Consider the following 22,490-nt stretch of genomic DNA (forward strand, 5'->3'; position numbering starts at 1 on the left):
AGCAGCTTTTGTTATACCCACACTGCAATTGCATTGTGAGTATAGTAAAAGCTCCTACTGTAGTAGCAGTATTAGGGAATAATGCATACTATAGTACAGCAGCAGGACAACATGATATATTCAGATTGTGTAGGTTTAGAAATGCTAAAGAAACCTTTTTTGCAATAACTGTGTGTGTGTGCGTGTGAGTGTGTGGATGTGCACGCGCGGTCAGTGTATTTGGCAGGGTAGAGCTTGTTTGTGGCCATCAGAAAGCCATTTTAATTAACAAGAGAGGAGCACACACACTCATTTTTGCAGTGCTCACCAATAATACCCTTGCCAGAAATTTCAGCTCCTTAATTGCTTCCGATTCACCTCTTTTTTTTTTTTCTCAAAAGATGAATAGAGTGATGTGTCAGACGAAAGAGGTAAAGTAAGACAAAAACAAGGAATGGTCACATTTGGAGGAGACTAAGGAAAGAAGGAAATGGAAAGAGAAACATTGAGGATAAAATGAAAAACACACAGAAAGAAATAAAGATCTGAAGGAATGGGAGGAAATGAAAGAGAAAGACACACACACACAGGCAGAGTGTTACCTCCTGCTTTCAGCAGGTTGTTAGGCCAGTAGAGTGTCTGTCTGCTGAATAATAGATGGTGTGGCAGGCTAGCATGTAGTCATCAAGCACATACACATGCACTCTCTGCACTGCGGCCTGAATTAGATTATTCAAATGAAATACATTTTAAGGTTATCCTAAAAGTGAAGGAATAACTTAAATATGAAGTAACCATGTAAAAACACTTACACACTGTGAAGTGCTGTAAATCCTGCACTTAGATCAACAAAAAGCTCTTTCTACAGATATGGAACCAGTTCTGTCTTCAGCACCTTTAATAACCAGAGTAGTCATTTGAGTGGTTAGGACATCATGGCAGACAGAATCTGTGGGTACATCTGGACATCGTCTGGTTTTAACATCACGCTCCAACTCTGCGACTCTTTTTTGCTTTTTTGCTTCAACACCTGTGAGCAGAACTGTTTCTGCATTAGATACTGGCCTCTCCTTTGTGATATAGTGGCAAAAGTGGTCTCTCACATGGCGCACCAAGCACAGCACAGAAACGCAGAGTGTAAGCGCAGTGTTCCTGTGACAGGGGAGCGAAATGTTGCAAAGCAGCAGGATACCATCCATACATTTTGGATAAGGTAAAGTTAAATGAAAAGTGGCTAAACCTATTTAACAAGTGTCTAGGTTTGTGACAGTTGAAAGGATGATTGGTACTGAGATGGTTTATACTGCCACACACACAAAAAAAATCTTTGGTGGAAGAATCTGAAGTCATCTCTACATTCTCCATCTGTCTTTCCAGTAGCGCTGCCATTCTCCGCTGTAATTTGGCCAGTGGACTATTATTAAATTGACTACTCATAGGATGGTTTTCATGTAGAAGAGAGAGATTTGTGGACTATTGCTGGTGATATTATTTTGATTTTTGCATCATATAATTAGAACTATGACCAAGAAGAATGCAGCTCCTCTACTGCTCAATAGTGCTCCCGGAGGCTAATAATATAATAGGTGTGAACCCCTTAAAGAGCCATAGTGGGTGTTTTGTCTTTGACCAATATAGCTTTATTTAAATTACAGCCAGGATACCAGTTCATCAGGTATACTACCTAGCACTACTACCACAGCTACCCAGTGGCTAAATAACGGAACATCTGGACAAAGCACTTTTTCACCAGTAATAAGATTCAACTTTGGAAATTGTAGTCTGCCTCTTACCACTGCACCTTTCACAAGTATAGGTGTGTGTGTTGTGTCAGCCAGCCAGCATGTGCCATGGAGTTCAGTGCCGTCTTGTTAGTGTGTACTCCGTAGACCGACCTGTCTCATCCTCTCACGTCAGCCGTTCGCCTCTTATCCTTCACACACACACACACTCGCACACTGATGCACAGAGGCTGTCCTGCAGGCCATAGTGTCAGTGTAAACACGACAATGGGCGCATACTAGCGCGCGCACAGAGAGACAGACACACACATGCAAGCTAACAGGATAATGACTGGACAATTAGGCACAGGCTTGATCTGTCTAGATGTATCCGGTCATCTTAGCCCCTCCAGCAGCCATTACTCAGGCATGGACACACACACAAAGCGCAACACATTCAAACACACTTGACTGGATGGAGCACTGTGAAAAGCTGGCTGCCCCACCAGGCAACCTTTGTGAGTCAGGCTGTGTGTCTGTGTGTTGTGGTGGGAGTTGGAATTTAACTCTCATGTACTGCTGTAATAAAGTGACCGTTTTCGGTTTGAATTTCATAATGTCAGTCACTGTTTCTCTGGCGTTTTCTTCTGCAGAAACAAAACTGTGCAACGTGGTGTGCTGACAAAGCAAATCAATCTTCCCTCGGGCTTTATTGGTTTTCTCTTTCGTCAAACTGATGGGTCTGAGTTTGAAAATGGAATATCGAGAATCGTACACGGAAGTACTGCAGTATTCTTGAGGCATACGCAATATTATTTGGCTTTTTTGTTGTTGTTGTCTCGCGTTCATTGCTGTTCGGTAAAATTAAAGGTTGTTGAAGGTAAAGTTCATGGTGGTGGCACTAGGGTTGTCTTGTTTAAATAAAGTTTAAGTACAATAAATAATATAATAACAGCGTAATGTGCTGCAGTGGCACCTATAAAGACATGGTAAAATCAACATTAACTGAAGTTCATGTCCAGTTAAGTGTATTTACAAAGACGGTAAACAAGCAGATGAGTCACACGGTGCTTTACAGAAATGGTAACAGACATAAAAATGGACACAAACAAAGGGGGAAAAGCTACAGTGAAGAAAAGCCCTGCCTTCTATACGATATGTAGCAAAATTCCTATGTATTTGTACTTTATTTATCATAATGTTTTAAACTGTTTTGAGCACCATCTCCCCTTTTATTGTCATTGCTGTTCTTGTTATTAGTCTTTATTTATTATTTGAACTATTGCTCCAATCTTTATATTTATTTCTAAATGTTCTTAAATACTACATCTTCTGTTGTAGTATTTAAGAACATTGCAGGACCAAAGAATTCTACTTGTTTTACTTGTTCCAATAAAGCACTGAGATTTGCAGATTTACATTTCCTTGGCTGTGTGACATTACAAAGAATAGTGAATATGTAAACAGACATTCAGAGCAACAGAAAGAAAAATGTCACCTGGTAGGCTGGACTTCTTTTCAAATCCATTGTAAAAATGTTTGCATGTGTCGGTGGCTGGATCTTTGTGGTGTGAATGGCTGCAGTGTTGTGTACTGTATATGAGGTGCTTCTTCCTGGTGCTATTGGCTTTAACCCCAGCTGTACTCCATTTGAATGGATGATTCTCACCACCATCATTGCAAACTGCATCGTCCTGGCTCTGGAACAGCACCTTCCCGATGGAGACAAGACGCCTCTGTCCGAACGACTGGTAACACACATTTTACACACACACACACACATACACACACATTTAAATGTGGTTCATGTACATGTGCAACATATTCATACATATTCAGTGTGCGCACAGATGGAAGTACATACACATGGAGACCGTTGAGGTACACTGGACACACTGATACCAAATATGCAGAGCTCACTCACACAGGCTAAAATAAGAAAAGAAAAACAATACGTTCTCATCATTTTTATCACATCATTATTTCTGATGTGATCAGGCCTGTGAATTGAACTTTGGAGCAAATTGGTACATTTCTAACCATGTTGACTGATATTGTTCTCAGCACTTCATAGGTTTACACCGATTAAGTATAACATTATGACTTCCTGCCTAATATTGTTTTGGTCCCTTTTGCTGCCAAAGCAGCCCTGACCTGGACTCCACATGACCCTTGAAGGTGTGCTGTGGTATCTGCACCAAGATCTCAGCAACAGATATTTTAAGTCCTTTAAGATGCGAGAAGGGGCCTCCATGGATCAGACTTCTTTGTCCAGCACATCCCACGAATTTAGATCTAGCGAATTTGGAGGCCAAGTCAATACCTCAAACTCGTTGTTATGCTCCTCAAACCATTCCTGAAGCATTTTTGGCAAGGTGCATTGTCCTGTTGAACGAGGCCACAGCTATCAGGGAATATCTTTTCCATGAAAAGGTGTACATGGTTTGCAACAATGCTTAGGTAGGTGGTATGTGTCAAAGTAACGTCCATATGGATGACAGGGCCCAGCATGCACAGCAGCCTCTGCTGACATCTTACCAGGTAAGCAACACACACCCGGCCATCCATGTGATTTGAAAGACAAAATGATTAATCAGACCAGGCCACCTTCTTCCATTGCTCTGTGGCCCAGTTCTAATCTTTGGTGGTGCTTTCGTCAGTGGATAGGTGTCTGCATATGCAGCCCCATACACAACAAACTGTGATGCTCTGTGTATTCTGACACCGTTCTGTCAGGACCAGCATTCACTTTTTGGGGCAATTTAAGCTACAGTAGCTAATCTGTTGTATCTGACAACACTGGCCTTCACTTCCCACATGCATCGATGAGTCTTGGCCACCCATGAGCCTGTTGCTGGTTCACCACTGTTCCTTCCTTGGACTTACTGACCACTGCAGACCAGGAGCACCCCGCAAGAGCTACAGTTTTGGAGACGCTCTAACCCAGTCTAGTTTGGCCCTTTTCAAACTGGCTCAAATTCTTATGCTTGCCCATTTTCCTGTTTCTAAGCTCTCCTCAATTTTGAGGACCACATGTTCACTTACTCCCTGATATATCCCACCACTAACAGATGGCATGATGACGAGATAATCTCTGTTATTCACTTTACCTAACAGTAGGGATAATGTTATGCCCGATTTGTGTAAAGAAGTTTTAGGCTGCCATTAAAAACAAAAACCCTAAAGAAAAAATCTCCTTGACCCTTTTTCTTTTTCTCTCTTACATTTCACTTTTCTGTCTGCTCTTCCCTTCTCTTTGTGTTTCTACTCACATAACTACCCATAACTTCACTTTTTATATTCCTTCTCCCATTTTTCCCTTTCCATCCTTTTCCTCTCCCCTGCAGGAGGAGACAGAGCCCTACTTCATAGCCATCTTCTGTTTCGAGTCTGGAATAAAGATCCTGGCTCTCGGTTTTGCGTTACATAAGGGCTCCTACCTGAGGAACGGCTGGAACGTCATGGACTTTGTAGTTGTCCTCACCGGGTGAGTCCACAGCTCTCGTTTTAGTTTTGGATTTATTTTAGCGATGTTCTTCTAAGTGGGGTTAAGATGAGGTTTTATTTTCTTGTCTGTGTTTGTGCCTGTTTGTGTTTATAGTGGTTAGTGGTTCCTAATGTGTACATGCTTTTGGACACTGAAATGTGTAGGCTGTGTTTCCATGGCTACCCATTTCACTCGAGTTCCAAGTTTGGTGGGGTAATCGCATGGTGAGGCTTTGTTAAAATTTGTTCCTCTGGAGTGAATAATTTGGGATATTTGTGTGGGGATTCATACATCTGTAATTAGCCTAAAGTGGACATTTGTCCTGCTGTAATTTTCCTTCAGTTTAATTTCTGCTTGGGCATTTATCACAAACATAAACATTTCAGCTTTAAAAAAACAGCAGTGGGTCCACATAACGACACTAGTGTCAGCCAATTTCTCTTCATTTTCTAACCTGATGGCTGAGGCTAGATTTACAGTTAGGACAGAAAATGTTGAAATATTGTCTCTGCCAAGCGTTATAACTGAATTTCCAGGTTGTTACATTCAGCTTCCATCTTGAGTCTGACACTCCTCTGCTCTAACTGATTTCATTCAGGCAGGAATTCGATTTTCCCAAATCAATCACTAGAGACCAATATATGCTCTTAAATCTCTTAAGGTTCACCACGTTTTTCCATTTATGTATTGTAGCCATTCCTCAGGAGTGCCAGAATAAACAGTCGTGCATCATTAGATAATTGCTTTAGTCATACCCATGGCGCTGACTGACTAGTCATTGATCCTTCTGCAGCGGTCAATGGACAGGTTGTTCCTCAGCTGAGAAACTGGAGTTTCATGTCACAGTGCGAGATGAATCAGTCCGCCCAGTCAGATGGAATATGTCAAAGGTCTGGACCTAGACAGGTTTCTGCAAAAGGAAGCTGTGAGCAGCTCATTTAACTCCATTGGAGTCCACATAGAAAATGCATTTTTTTTATGGATAGTCAAACTCAAGGAGAACTAGAACCAATGACATGCCAGCTTACTACCCGACTTGGACTTAATTGTAAGCTGTTCATATGACTGCGTATTTTAGTGTCCTGCAATGGTATGCATGTTTAATAGGGGACACGAATGGAGGCAAACAAAATATATCAAAGAGGGTCCATCACACTTACCTCTAGCTCCATATTGTTATTCTTGGACTCTATGAATGGAGTCATTCTGTATGGTTTATAGTTTATGGTTCAAAAGAATACTATTTGATTTTATAATGGATCTTCGAGCAGCCCTTCAGTTCATCTTCTCTCCACAACAAGATGTTTTAGCTTTTTTCTCAATTCCCTTAAAGAAACTTTCTTCTGATTTGATCCCCCTCCCCACAAAAAATATTCAGACATGTGAATGGGTGGACCTTGTTTGCTCATAGCCAGAGCTCAGTGCCTGAGATGACCATATTTGTGATATTCTATGACATCATAAATATCCAAGAGTAAAGAAGCCTGAATACTGGCTCTTAACCACGGATGACAAAAATACAAGGCGAGGCACAAGGAGACAAACTTTGAACAAGGTAGAGCAGGAGCTGGTAAAGAGACTATCAGACTAAGTAATGAGGGGTATAAGTACAGAAGGAGTTAACAAAGTGAAATCATAGATTGTTGAGCAGACAAAGGTGGGAAATTAAACAACAGAAGTTTACCACAATGAAACAGGATGTGTCTAAAGCCACAGTTACAACTAATGTGGTGGTTAGTACTCCCTCAATCTGTGACATCAACACACTCCCATTAACCATTTATACTGGCACTTGAGGTGTGCTGGACTCACTGCAATCTTCTAAATAAAACAACAAAACAAAAACCACTGTATCGGTGCTGATATGGGAATAGATGTTGAAACAGGAAACACCAATCACAGTATTGTTTTACGTAACATTTCATCTTTACTGACTGTAACATGTCAGAATCTCTGCTCCTGCAGCAGTATATCATTGAAATGCCAGTGAACAGCCCTGCTCATATTGTCATGTCTCCAACCCAGCTGCATTGTCTTTACATATATGCCAGCAGGTGGCATGAGTAGTCATGTGGTTGCCAGGTGATCTAAATATGGCTGCCTAAACCATAGTGGGTGGGTGGGGGGTACAGATGATAAGAAGATGTCGAGAGGAGAAATAGGCAAATAACAGATACGCATATACATACACACACTTATTTCGGTGATAGTGTAACAATATTACAGACAACACATCATCAGTAATTTTTAGATGAATCCTTACTCAGTCTGTTTGTGTGTTTGCATCAAGTAGCTTGACTTTGTGTCTTTTCTAATCTCAAACACACTCACACAGACTCAGCAGAGGTCTGGTTTGACAAGGTGTGTGTGTGTGTGTGTTTGTGATCAGGGCCACTCCTCCTCAGTCACTCTTCCTTTAATGAGGACACATACACACATACACGTACACAGGCTGGATCAGAGCGTCCCTGCAGGGAGCAGCAACCAGGGCAAAGTGAAATGTCACTTCTGCAAGAGATGGGGGAGCTGGTTTGTTGTTATGGCAATAGCCAACAGAGTGGTAGCATAGTTTTCTGCATCCTTCTTTCTCTTTTCTTCTGCTATTCTATCTGTATTTAGTTAGCTGAAAGCGCTAGTTGCTGAAGCTAAAACAAGAAGTAGAGAAAATCCCAGCTGGATTTAACTAGAGCTTTAAACTGGTGGCCTTTTACTGCTTGAGGTAGTGTTGTTAGCCCTTCCGCTTTACCCCCATCATCATGTCACTCAGCTTTACAAGATGTTAACTGATGCCATGGGAGCTAAACAGGCAAGCATAAATCGCAGCCAGTCCTCAAGTAAGGTGTGTTCACATGTAGTGATGTTTTTATCACCTCTGCTACCACATAGTGTCTCCAGAGAACTGATGACAAGCCACGCACAATGCAATACTTTTTCAGAAAGTAGCATACTGTAGTTTCTTTTGTTTATCTTTGGCAGATCACAACCAAACTGTCCTGCTGTAGAGCACCATATTAGAGGTCTCTGGGTTTGTAAGGGAATGGAAATACAGGTCCCATCTAATGGGTTCCCTAAATTTTCTTTTCTTAGAGGAAAAAAAGAGAATTCTAAAAAAGCAGTAAGGAAAATTATAACATTTATTGGGTTTAAGGGGTATTATAGATATGCTGGAATAACACAGGGGATTTACAGCGTAGTGGATTCACCTACTGATGAGCAGCACATCAGGTTGTTCTTCAACTGTATTCCCTGAAAAAAAAAAATTAAATGGTTTCGGACTGGGAATACACTCAGTGTGATTTGCTGGGGGGCAGTCTACATGTTCTTGCCTCTGCTGAATTATTTTTACCCCTGGTGGAGATAAATTTCTCCCCAAGTGATTTTTTCTAGAGTGTGAACAACAATAACATCACAAATGGACTTTCACTGACTTTCCTTTGACAGTTAAGCTCAAATGGCAAATGGGAGCTAGCTTGAGCCATACCTAACTTTTCATTATGCCACTGAGCACAAATAGATTGTCCCACCATAGAAATTGCAGCTAGATGATTGAAAGAAAACAACAAATGTTCATATTTTACAGCACCATCAAAATCCTAGAAATATAATTACTGAGTCTTAGTCTTAACCAGACACCTGATAGTCATCATCAGTCAATTATTTCCCCATGAAGGTGATACGTAAAAGATGGACATCATGTAGGGCTGCTACTTATGACATTCTGCTAAGCCTTATATGAAGAGCATTTCAGTAGTACTGTACTGTATTGATGGCTTATTGGCCTTGCCACTGATGGCGAAGCTTTACAGAAGAGCAACCACCCTGGTAACTTTCATTTAAAGCATGAGTCACAAGTTAGAACTTTTTGTCTGGGATGATCTAAAAAACAGTAAAAGGCAGGAGTCATTTTATGATACAGTCTAATGATTTACTTTGTGTAGTTGTTTTGTTTTTTTCAAATTCCAAAAGCTTGCTGTTTTTCTCAGTATATGGACTAGGGGTTGCTTCCTTCCCTGTTCAGTCTTTTGTGCAAGATTTGCACAGATGAACCCTTCACAGAGGTCTGTCACTAAAATAGATAATTTTGTTAGTGTGACAAGGATCCATCCATCCATCCATTTGATACTGCTCATCCAGGCAGCAGGCTAAGCAGAGAAGCCCAGACCTGCCTCTCCCCAGCCACCTCTTCCAGTTGATTCAGCGAAACACTGAAGCCTTCCTAGGCCAGTGGAGAGACATAATCTCTCCAGCATGTCCTGAGTCTGCCCCAGGGTATCCTCCTAATAGGCCATACCCAGAACCCCTAACCCAGGAGGCACCTTGGTGGCATCCTAATCAGATGTTCGAACCACCTCAACTGTCTCCTTTTGATGTGCAGGGAGTAGCAGCTCTACTCTGAGTTCCTTCCTAATAACTGAACGTCTCATCGTATCGCTAAGGCTGAGTCCAGCCAACCTTCAGAGAAAACAAATTTCTCTTGATTTATCCACAACAGTATTCTTTTGGTCATTACCCAAACCATGTGACCGTAGGTAAGGGTAGGGACATAGATCGACCAGTAAATCACCAGCTTTCCTTATATGATCAGCTCTCTCTTCACCATGACAGCCTGGTACAGTGTCAGCATCATTCCAGATGCTGCACTAATCCAACTGTCAATCCCCCAATCCACTTGCCCGTCATTTTTGAACAAGACTCCGAGATACATGGAGTCCTCCACTTTGGTAAGCAACAGCAACTCATCCCTGACCCGGAGTGGGGTACACCACATTTTCCAGCTGAGGATGATGGCCTCGGACAGATTCTCATTCCTGCTGCTTCACACTTGGCTGCAAAACACTCCAGTGTAAGCTGAAAGCCACCATCTGATGAAGCCAACAGAATTATGTTATCTGCAAAAATCTGAGACAAAATCCTTAGGCCACTAAAGTGGAAGCCTTCTGCCACCTGGCTGCGCCTAGAAATGAACACAATTTTTGGGCAGCCCTGGCAAAGTCCAACACCCACCAGAACTGAGTCTTACTATGGCCAGCAATATAGATCGGAAACACCACCCCAGTCTGCCAGTCCAAAGGCACCATGTCATTGTTATGTTGCTGAGGTGTGTCAACCAAGACAGCTCTACAACATCCATAACTTTAAAGAATTCAGGGGAAACCTCATCCACCCCTACCACCAAAGGGTTGTTGAAATACCTCAGTGACCTCAACCCAAGTGATGGATGGGTCGTGCCAGTCGTCCCCAGAGTCTGCTTCCTCTACTAAAGCAGAATTTTGTGGAGAATTGTGGAGATCCTTGCTCCTTCCACCAGAGTCACCTGACAGTTTGCTAGATTCTCTTGTTCTGTGGTCTCAGTGCCCTCCCACACATGTTTTTACTTCAGCTACCATACCCACACTCTGCTTGACCTGTCAGTACCTGTAAGTCCCACAAAATAACCAAGCTGATAGGACTCCTTCAGCTTGATGGCTCCCTTCACCTCCGATGTCTACCATTTGGTTCAGAAATTACCACTGCAACAGGCATCAATCACCTTGCAGCCAAAGCCGATAAATATTTAGGTTAAGTTTCAAGCCTGGTCAAACTGTTTTTTAGAGGGTTTTTTTATTTTGTTTTCACAAATCACAACCTGATCGCAGGTGACATCAGTAGCTTCAGTAATTTGTGAAAACATTTTGCCCTTTTTATAACACCTTTTAATATGCTAAGAGGATAAATATTTTAATAATTGTAAAGTTGTAGCACTAAGTGGGTGGGGAACAACACAATGTAAAAGAAAGTGATTTTTTGGCTTGTTTTGGATTACTTTGAATTGTTGTCACGTTAGTGAAATGAGCAATTTGAGATCCAGGGAAAACATAGAGCAACCGTGTGCCTGCCTATCTTTTAATGTGATTGCATACATTCAGAATTGTGTTGTGTTGAAAGTGATACATAAATGAACCTGCTGTTCCATTTATGAAAAGGTTACCAGGGTGCTCATTCAGACATGAAGCTGACACATTCAGATGTCTCAGATTAATCAAAGAAGGGTTTTACTTTAAAATCATTAGCTGAGTATGCACATAATCGCTTTTTACATCCAAGTGCCATCTCACATCATAACGGAACCAACGGCTAGTGCTTCATAGCTGCCATGTTTACATTCAACTTTAAATACAGCTTTAAACTGCAGTCACTGAAATTCAACACGTCCTGCAGCATTCTGTGTGGATGGATGGATAGATGCAGTAAATGGATAGATGTAGATATGGGTAGAGCGAGAGAAGCAGAGTGAGTCCTCTGAGAGCAATGAAGCCCCTTGCCAGAGTAGCAGTAGAGTACTACTGCAGCTAGAGAGCAGAGGGAGGGAAAAAGGAGGAGGAGGTGGAAGTAGAAGACACGTGACATTGTTTCTCTATTCCCCTGGGCTCTGGATAACAGGACAGAAAAAGAATACAAGATGGGCTTGGCTGTTAAAGAACGCGTGAGAAGGATGGAGAGCAGAGAAGAGTTTAGAGCAAGAGGAGGGAGACCACAGGAAGCAAGGAAAAGTGATGGCTGGGGGGACAGCGGCAGTGAAAGTGATGTATGGAGAATGAGAGAGAGGTTTGGAAGAGAAATGGGAGGAGGAGGGAAGTCAAAGATGGAGATGGAACAAGGGGGAGGGGGGAGAAAGAGAGAGGGAAAGGAGAAATGCCAAGAGGAGCGCGCTGAGAGAGGGAATGAATGTGTGTGTGTAAGCGCTGCAGTAACCTGCTTTTCCCTGCTCCCTACGATCAATCACTCGCCACAGCCTATATAACACACTCTGCTTGTAGCTTATGGTGCATACACACACATAGACACTGTATGTAGACACACACAATTACGCACAATTACTATGCTTGGCCTATATTGCCAAGTGCAATCATACTTCAAACCACTATGTATATTTTACTCTGAAATCAACCTTCTGTAGTCTTCCTATGTGTGAACGCTATATCTGTGCGATTTTAGGGTTAAGATGTGGTCTTCCCTTTTGTACAGTGTATCAGTGCTACCTCAGGAGTTCTGACCACTGTCTTATTTGCAATTTATTGCAAAACACGTAAATTTGTCATTGAATCACGAGTAATACACCGCAGCAAAGTCTTGAATTTCTATTTTCTCTAGCTACTGGTCACCACCTGGTTTCTAGGCCTGTGTGACTGAGGCCTGGTACTACCATTGCTGATATCTGGACCAACAAAGATGCCAGTGAGATATCAAAGAAGTCACATGTCTGTGATCAAAAATAACATCAGATCTACAAGAGGATCTACAAGGTTTTACAATGTTTAACACTGCACCATGCACCTCTTTGTGACTGATTTCCCCAACCGCTAAAAGCCACCTACAACCACTGACCAGCCAGTTGGGGAATACTAATTTTTCCCTAGCAACTAATAGTTGCCAGGTAGTCATTAAGCAGCCTCCAGGCTGATCTGACTGGTCTTAGATGAACTAAGATTAAATGTCCTATTCTGTGAATATTGATATTTAAGAATATAGATGCATATTGAATATTATCCATCCATCCATCTTCTTCCGCTTATCCGAGGCCGGGTTGCGGGGGCAGCAGCCCAAGCAGAGAAGCCCAGACCTCCCTCTCCCCAGCCACCTCCTCCAGCTTATCCGGGGGAATACCAAGGCGTTCCCAGGCCAGCCGAGAGATATAATCTCTCCAGCGTGTCCTGGGTCTGCCCCGGGGCCTCCTCCCGGTGGGACATGCCCGGAAAACCTCGCCCAGGAGGCGCCCTTGTCAGATGTCCGAACCACCTCAACTAGCTCCTTTCGATGTGGAGGAACAGCGGCACTATACTGAGCCCCTCCCGAATGGCCGAACTTCTTACCCTATCTCTAAGGGAGAGGCTTGCCATCCGTCAGAGGAAGCTCATTTCCGCCACTTGTATTCGTGATCTCATTCTTTCGGTCACTACCCACAGCTCGTGACCATAGGTGAGGGTAGGGACGTAGATCGACCGGTAAATTGAGAGCTTCGCTTTTACGCTCAGCTCTCTCTTCACCACAACGGACCGGTACAGCATCACTGCAGACTTCTCCCATCATCAAGATCCTGAGATACTTAAACTCCTCCACTTGGGGCAGGGTCTCGTCTCTGACCCGGAGTGGGCACTCCACCCTTTTCCGGCTGAGGACCATGGCCTCAGATTTGGAGGTGCTGAATATTGAATATTATATTTGACAAAAGTAATTATTAAAAGAAAAATCAAAGTGTCTATACGCTGTATTGGACAGTTGTTTTCAATCATTCAGGTGAGGTTACTTAGCCTTACATAAGAAACCTCACAGCAGTACATGTAAGTCTCTCACAGGTAGCAGTTCCCCTTTATACATGAAGGTCTAGTTGTCCCTCGCTATAACGCGGTTCACATTTCGCAGCCTCACTGTTTTGCTGATTTCTTTTATATGCAATTTTTTTAATATGCAATTTTGCATGCTTTTTTTTTGGGATGCAGAACACAGCGCATTGTGTTCTGCATCCTGATTGGCTGTAGACCACTTTCAATCAATGCCGTGCTGTGTCTCCTGTACAGTACAGAATGCATCCAGCTTGTCAAATTTACATAAATCTTCGATCACTAGCAGTGTGACTCTGAAGTGCTGCACTGTGTGTTTGTAAGTTTTCTTCCCAACAAACACAACAATGTCGACAAAACGTTTTGCAGTGTGTGAAAGTGAAAATGTCGATGCATGTCTGAGAAAAGTGTATAAAGTGTGTAGTGAGGGATTTTACAGCCTTAACCTCCTAGGACCTGGCGTCCACATATGTGGACATCACATTTTGGGTTATTTAGACCAAAATACTCAATTTTGCTCTACAAGGGCCTGATATCCACTTACGAGGACATTATACTGCTACTGTTCTATCAAAATTTTAAACGAATATTTTTCTTAAAAACAAAAATAAGGTTAAAAAAAAATCTGGTAATTCTTTGTTTTTACATTCATTGGGCCCCAGTATGCCCAAATATCAAAGAGAAATTAAAAATGCATACTGTGGAAGAGTTCGGGTCTTAGGAGGTTAAAGCATCTATAATAATTTTAAAAAATAAAGTTGGCTACTTCGCAGATTTCACCTGTCGCAGGTTATTTTTGGAACATAACTCCCACGATAAATGAGGGAACACTGTACATGAAGAATATTCATATTATTGTCTAAAATAAAGCATGTATATCACTATAAATACACAAAATGTAAATACAGTAAACCATATAAACTACTAAATGTCTAAAAGTGTCTCTCATCGTGCCCAGAAGATGAACCCTGTCCATTTTACATCATTTTCTTCACTTTTTCTTCAGTGCTCATCAATGCCAGGCCAATATTGAAATTTTGCAGGAAAGATAACTAGTAAGTTGTTCTAACATTATGGCGGTTACCTTCACTGTGCAGTGGCCAGTATTTTTGGCTTTAATAAATCCAGCTCATCCAACAATGCAATATTAACTCATGTAACACACAGTGCAGCATCTGGGGTACACAAATAAGGCTTCAGACTTTTACAGGGAGTGCAGAATTATTAGGCAAGTTGTATTTCTGAGGAATAATTTTATTATTGAACAACAACCATGTTCTCAATGAACCCAAAAAACTCATTAATATCAAAGCTGAATGTTTTTGGAAGTAGTTTTTAGTTTTAGCTATTTTAGGGGGATATCTGTGTGTGCAGGTGACTATTACTGTGCATAATTATTAGGCAACTTAACAAAAAACAAATATATACCCATTTCAATTATTTATTTTTACCAGTGAAACCAATATAACATCTCCACATTCACAAATATACATTTCTGACATTCAAAAACAAAACAAAAACAAATCAGCGACCAATATAGCCACCTTTCTTTGCAAGGACACTCAAAAGCCTGCCATCCATGGATTCTGTCAGTGTTTTGATCTGTTCACCATCAACATTGCGTGCAGCAGCAACCACAGCCTCCCAGACACTGTTCAGAGAGGTGTACTGTTTTCCCTCCTTGTAAATCTCACATTTGATGATGGACCACAGGTTCTCAATGGGGTTCAGATCAGGTGAACAAGGAGGTCATGTCATTAGTTTTTCTTCTTTTATACCCTTTCTTGCCAGCCACGCTGTGGAGTACTTGGACGTGTGTGATGGAGCATTGTCCTGCATGAAAATCATGTTTTTCTTGAAGGATGCAGACTTCTTCCTGTACCACTGCTTGAAGAAGGTGTCTTCCAGAAACTGGCAGTAGGACTGGGAGTTGAGCTTGACTCCATCCTCAACCCGAAAAGGCCCCACAAGCTCATCTTTGATGATACCAGCCCAAACCAGTACTCCACCTCCACCTTGCTGGCGTCTGAGTCGGACTGGAGCTCTCTGCCCTTTACCAATCCAGCCACGGGCCCATCCATCTGGCCCATCAAGACTCACTCTCATTTCATCAGTCCATAAAACCTTAGAAAAACCAGTCTTGAGATATTTCTTGGCCCAGTCTTGACGTTTCAGCTTGTGTGTCTTATTCAGTGGTGGTCGTCTTTCAGCCTTTCTTACCTTGGCCATGTCTCTGAGTATTGCACACCTTGTGCTTTTGGGCACTCCAGTGATGTTGCAGCTCTGAAATATGGCCAAACTGGTGGCAAGTGGCATTTTGGCAGCTGCACGCTTGACTTTTCTCAGTTCATGGGCAGTTATTTTGCACCTTGGTTTTTCCACACGCTTCTTGCGACCCTGTTGATGTTTGAATGAAACGCTTGATTGTTCGATGATCACGCTTCAGAAGCTTTGCAATTTTGAGACTGCTGCATCCCTCTGCAAGATATCTCACTATTTTTGACTTTTCTGAGCCTGTCAAGTCCTTCTTTTGACCCATTTTGCCAAAGGAAAGGACGTTGCCTAATAATTATGCACACCATAGGGTGTTGATGTCATTAGACCACACCCCTTCTCATTACAGAGATGCACATCACTTAATATGCTTAATTGGTAGTAGGCTTTCGAGCCTATACAGCTTGGAGTAAGACAACATGCATGAAGAGGATGATGTGGACAAAACACTCATTTGCCTAATAACTCTGCACTCCCTGTAGTTTAGTTTCAATTTTTAGTGTTACTACTGTCACTCTCTTTCTTTCTCACTTTTTATCTCCTCTATTGGTTTCTGGGAGAGTGTGTGCTTGTGCTGTGTGAGTCGTGACTGAGAAGGCTTCTGCCACTGTGTCGTGAAGTGTGTGTGTCTGCCTGTGTTCATGCACGTGTGCTGACTTCATTCTTGGCGAACACACTGGTGAGACAGATACTTGATGAGGACAAGAATTAATGAGAGGAAGAAAAGAGGAGCAGGAGCGCACACACACACACACACACACACACACACACACACACACACACACAGTGACTAGTGTATTTAGTATTCAAGGATGACAGTCCATTGATTTTTAGTACTGTGACGTCACAAAGTAATTTAATCATTTATAGTAGAGTCTGGGCCAGTCAGTCAATGAGAGGACACCATATATGCCCCTGTGATTCTCCTAATGGATGGTCACAGAGACAATGTTAAATATAAACCTCGCTCATTCTTCAGCCAGGTATATTTTTTTGCATGTGCAGTCTCATTGGCTTTCATTATAAGGCAAAGTTATTGTTACGGATTTATCTTTTATTAAATTGCATACGTCATAGCTTATACCTCTTTTTACAAGGACAGGGCACCGACTCTAGAACTAGCTGGCATTCCCACTGATAAAACAACTGGCACTGGTACGTCACAAAAGGGACAAAACTTGACACCACTAACATCTGTAGCCATGGAAGGGGCTAGCATAAGAAAACAACATTTTCTTTTGTTTCTTTTTCCTACAGAACCTCTTTCTGTAATTTGTTGCAATTTTGGCTGGATTTAGAAAAACACTAAGAACTAGAACCTGATGTTGCAGCAGCACAGGTACTAATACCTGGTTTACAGTGTACTACTGACAGTTGTAGAGATCAGCGAGTTACTGTACAGAGCTTTTACATTCTGTTGCTGTCTAGTGCCACCTGAGGCATTGTTAAGCATTTGTGGAATAACTGGTAATGTCTTGTTCATGTTTGTGGTCTTGCTGGTTCTTTAACTTTACCACAAAGAAGACAGAAACCGTAATATGCAAAGAACTTATTTACACCAAAATGAAGCGATTGGGTGATGACAAAGACAAAACTATCCCCTGTTTGTGATTCTCAGCTGCTCAACTGTGCTTCTTTGATCTTTTTTTGAATGATATGAACTTCGTTCTCTTCTTTGTGAAGTGAGCTATGACCATTCCCTTTCCTGCTTAAGCAGTACCCAGTCAACTAGGCATTTGTTAAATTCCCATAATCCTTTTCTCTGTCAGAGAAATAGACAAATAGACACCAGTGCAGAAATGTACAATCATGCTAATGATGCTATACTGTTATCATGACATACAGAGAGTTAAATGAGTTTACCTATCTACAGCGTAAACATATGATTAAAACCATAAAAAGATAGACTGCACAAAATAGACATGAACATTTTGGAAAAACATCACATCTCAATGGTGTAAAACAAATCGTGCATTACCTGACCCATATCTATATTGATATGGGTCAGGTAATGCAATGAAAGGATGCCACATCATTTGATTGACCTACAAAAGGCTGAATTCAAAGACAGAAGTGATGAAATGAGCAGCAAGCTAGTCCATTTTGCCAAAATTTTATTGCAGGAACTGAAAATGGTACTCAGTACTTTGTATGACCTCCACGTGTTTGATGTCTGACAATATCGGGGCATTCTCCTAATGAGATGACGGATGGTGTCCTGGGGGATCTCCTTCCAGATATGGACCAGGGAATCACTGAGCTCCTGGAGAGTATGAGATGCAATCTGGTGGTATCAGATGGACTGAAACGCATTGCCTATTGGATTTAGGTCAGGCAAGTGTGCGGGCTAGTCAATGGTATCAATTAATTTATCATCCGGCAATTGCCTGCATTGTTACCAGGAGGAACCCAGGACCCAGTGCGCCAGTGTAGAGTTTGACAATGAGTCCAAGGACTTCATCCTGATGCCTGCTGTTGCCTAGCCTGTAGATGTCTGTGTGTCCCCAGACCATCACTGACCTACCACCAAACCATACATGCTGAACGATGTTACAGGCAGCATGACATTCTCCACGGCTTCTCCAGACTCTTTCACGTCTGTCACATGTGCTCAGGGTGAACCTGTTCTTATCTGTGAAAAGCACGGTGCCAGTGGTGGAGCTGCCAATCAAGCTCCGCTGTGCCAGGCAGTGAGCACAGAGCCCACTAGAGGATGTAAGATGCTCAAGCCACCCTCATGAAGTCTGTTTCTGATTGTTTTATCAGAGACATTAACAATAATGGCCTGCTGGTGGTCATTTTGTAGCTTTGGCAGTGCTCATCCTGTTCCTCCTTGGTTCTGGTCTCTGTCCTGCTGATGTGTTAAGGACCTTTTACTGTCCTTTCCAGCTCTCCTCTATGGAATCTCCTCCATGCTCTTGAGACTGTGCTGGGAGACAACAGACCTTCTGGCAATGGCACTGTGGTGTGATTGAGATATGCGGGTGTGTTGTTTTGAGCCATTTTATTTACTGCGGCTGCAGCTCACAAGCTACCAGCCGCACATGCAGGTGCGTCCGCACGGCACCGCCGACCACACCTCAACACAGGGACCCATTGATGTGCCATTTTGAAGGAGCTGAACTACCTGTGCAACCTATGTAGGATCCAAGTATCACCTCATGTTACCAGCAGTGACATTGACCCTAACCAAATGCAAAATTAGTGAAAGGAAGTCAGAAGATGAGAAGAGAGAAAATCTCAGTGTCCTCCACCTGTGAAACCATTCCTGTTTTGGGGGTTGTCTCATTGTTGCCCCTTTAGTGCAGCTGTTGTTAACTTCATGAACCTCAAAACAGCTGAAACTGATTAACAATCCCCTCTGCTACTTAACTGACCAGATCAAGTTTAGCCCACAAGTTTAACTGACTTGATGCTATGCTGGATGTTCTTTTATTTATTTATTTATTCTTTTTTGAGCAGTGTATGTTGGATCTACAAATCACTGAAAAGGCTATGTGCTGCTCTTGAATACAGCAAAATTAAACATCATTAAGTAAACTATAAACGATTGTCCCTGCTATTAAAGCTCCCAATTTAGCATACCATGCTTAAGATTAAAACCGTCTTGCTCTTTCTCTTAAAAATGTGCAAGAACACACTGTACATTTGAGAAATAGAATCTGAGAGGTTTGGAGCATTTCTCCCCATCTCAGTAGGTAAAGATGCTCTATTGAGTCACTGGTGTATTTGGCAGTGACACCAAATTACCTCAGAACCCAAGACGGAGAGTAACAGAAAACTCTGACTCACTGCAGGGAAAGCTGAGCTCACTTTTGTGTCAGAAACAGGACAGATGAGATGAAACCAGTCTTCATAAAAATGGTTCTCGGCCGTATCGACTCAGGCCCTACGAGTTATGAATAGCTCCTTCTGTGTGCATGTAATGCTGGCTAACTTTGATGTGAAGCATGCCACATTACAGTAACATTACAGCAGCAAATCAAAATGTAATCAAATATTAAGAAGCGGTACACAGGGGTGTCACAGTGGGTACAGAACAACTGCATTAACAACTGAGAGAGGAATTTAAGTCCAACAAGGAGAGAAAAACGAGGTCAGAGACGGAGCGCGTACTTTTTGAAAGTTGTCTTGTTGCCACCACTTCCATTATCATTATTGGTCTGCAGTCATTTACAGGCTCATCTCTCCCCTATACGTTCTCCCATACCCTCAAGCTCTGTCCCCTGCAGCTTATCTGCCGCAACCCACAGAACAAGAAGGACAAAAAATAGATGTAAGGTTGTACAGTGATTGTAGTGGCCACATATCTGATGATACTCACTCAGCTGTTCTTGTTCAAAAGTAATGGCATTGAGTTACATTATGAGCTTGACTGTATTCACTGGAAAAACAGCAGCATTGGCTTCTGGTTTAAAGCAATAAACAAACCAATATTGAAGTAGGTGGAAGAAAATAGGGTGGACAGGTGGTTCTTAAGGGACGTGCTATTGGGGTGGAGAAACAATCTTATTTTAAGTGCCACTCTGGAGAGCAGTTTTGGGTCTGCCTTCTTGGTAAATGCACAATAGAGCTGTATTAAAATCTGTTTTTGTGGTTTGAGGAAAACACTACTGATCAGCCTGCCATTTACCATACAACTGCACAATGAAGTAGTCTTTCAAACAAAGCTGCTGCTTCAGTGTGCAGTGCTTTGTGTTCACCCACACACCCTCGTGAACAAAAATAGAGTTACAGACAGAAACACACACCCACAGACACACAATGTGAGGGCAGCAGAGTGTTAAAGGTAAGCCAGTAATTGTCGTTTATCATACACACAGAGTTAACAAGCATGTCTGTCCCGAATTCTTTAGCCTTAAAGTGTCCTTTTCCAAGATATGCAATCACTCTCTCTGACCTCTGACCTCTGATCACACTGAGATTTTCTCCATCACAGTATCAAATATTTTAGGTGACCTCTTATGGCAATCGTTCTCACACCTTTGCAGCAATTTGTGTACAGTAATTCTTAACAGCGTGTTTTTTATCATTTCCTTACTCTGATGTGATTTAATCATATTAAAACTGAAAGGTTCTTCTTTATTTTCATGACTATTTACATTGTAGATTCTCAGTGAAGGCATCAAAACTATGACTGAACTCATATGGAATTATGTAGTAAACAAAGTGTGAAATAACTCAAAACATCTTTTATATTTTAGATTCTTCTTTGCTTTGATCACTGCTTTGCACACTCTTGATGAGCTTCATGAGGTAGTCACCTGAAATGGTTTTCCAACAGTCTTGAAGGAGTTCGCAAAGACGCTGAGCACTTGTTGGCCCTTTTGTCTTCACTCTGCATCCATTTCTTCCAAAATCGTCTGGATTGGGTTTAGGTCAGGTGACTGTGGAGGCCAGGCCATCTGACGCAGCACACCATCACTCTCCTTCTTTGTCAAGTAGCCCTTACACAGCCTGGAGGTGTGTTTGGGGTCATTGTCCTGTTGAAAAATAAATCATGGTCCAACTAAACGCAAACCAGATGGGATGGCATGTGGCTGCAGGATGCTGTGGTAGCCATGCTGGTTCAGTGTGCCTTGAGCTTTGAATAAATCCCCAACATGTCACCAGCAAAGCACCCCCACACCATCACACCTCCTTCCCCATGCTTTACGGTGAGAACCATGCATGTAGAGACGATCCATTCACCTTTTCTGCATCGCACAAAGACACAGGTGGAACCAAAGATCTCAAATTTGGACTCATCAGACCAAAGCACAGATTCCACTGGTCTAATGTCCACTCCTTGTGTTTCTTGGCCCAAACAAATCTCTTCTGCTTGTTGTGTTTCCTTAGATTTCTTAGCAGCTTTTTGACCATAAAGTCCTGATTCACACAGTCTCCTCTGAACAGCTGATGTAGAGATGTGTCTGTTACTGGAACTGTGTGGCATTTATTTTGGCTCTAATCTGAGTGGCTGTTAACTTGCAATTTCTGAGGCTGGTGATTCAGATGAATTTATCCTGAGCAGCAGAGGTGACTCTTGGTCTTCCTTTCCTGGGGCGGTCCTCATGCTCGCCAGTTTTGTTGTAGCACAACATTTTTTGCAACTGCACTTGTGGACACAATCAAAGTTTTAGCAATTTTCTGGACTGACTGACCTTCAGTTCTTAAAATAATGATGGACTGTTGTTTCTCTTTGCTTAGCTGGTTCTTACCATGATATGAATTCTAACAGTTGTTAAACACGGCTGTCAGCTGTGTACCAACTTGCAGTTGCCTCTGATCTCCACTGCTGCTTCAAGATGATAACCCTTCAACTTGAACTTTATTTTGGACTAGACTGGCCAATTGTAGGGCAATAACCAGAGATGGATTAGGGTGAATGGTGAATAACGATTGTGTTGATGTACCAATATCAGGCTAATGGCTTTTTGAACAGATAATGTTATCCTCACTAAAAGCTGTCAGCTGCACAGTTAGCTTAGACATTGTATTCTCAAAGAAACAGAAAGTTTTTTGTATTTGACAGAATTTGATGTAAGTTTCAAAAACTAAACGCTCTTCCTCAGATGTCCTACAGTAGAACTTCCTGTTAGTTGTCTAACCTTCTGGGATGACTCCACGTGCACAACCTGGTGAATGTTCAAAATTCAAGGGACATGCTCCCTGCAGGACTTCTGGGTGCTATCTGGGCAACTGTCATTGGATCTAGTTCGGACTCCTAGC

The 22,490-nt window shown here is 42.2% G+C and overlaps 1 protein-coding gene across 1 annotated transcript in view; it reads left to right on the top strand.

Moving 5' to 3' along the window:
• Positions 1 to 3,274: 3,274 nt before the first annotated feature.
• cacna1ab (calcium channel, voltage-dependent, P/Q type, alpha 1A subunit, b) overlaps positions 3,275 to 22,490 on the top strand; it is a 108,615-nt gene continuing 89,399 nt past the window's right edge. The window contains exons 1-2 of the mRNA XM_085355563.1: positions 3,275 to 3,451; positions 5,048 to 5,187. Of these exons, the coding sequence (XP_085211689.1) occupies positions 3,275 to 3,451; positions 5,048 to 5,187 (317 nt within the window). The remainder of the gene's footprint in view (positions 3,452 to 5,047; positions 5,188 to 22,490) is intronic.

The sequence above is a fragment of the Diplotaxodon limnothrissa genome, linkage group LG6, assembly GCF_057381915.1.
Source record: "Diplotaxodon limnothrissa isolate DT_005_m linkage group LG6, D_limnothrissa_male_GT1.1, whole genome shotgun sequence".
Taxonomy (NCBI): domain Eukaryota; kingdom Metazoa; phylum Chordata; class Actinopteri; order Cichliformes; family Cichlidae; genus Diplotaxodon; species Diplotaxodon limnothrissa.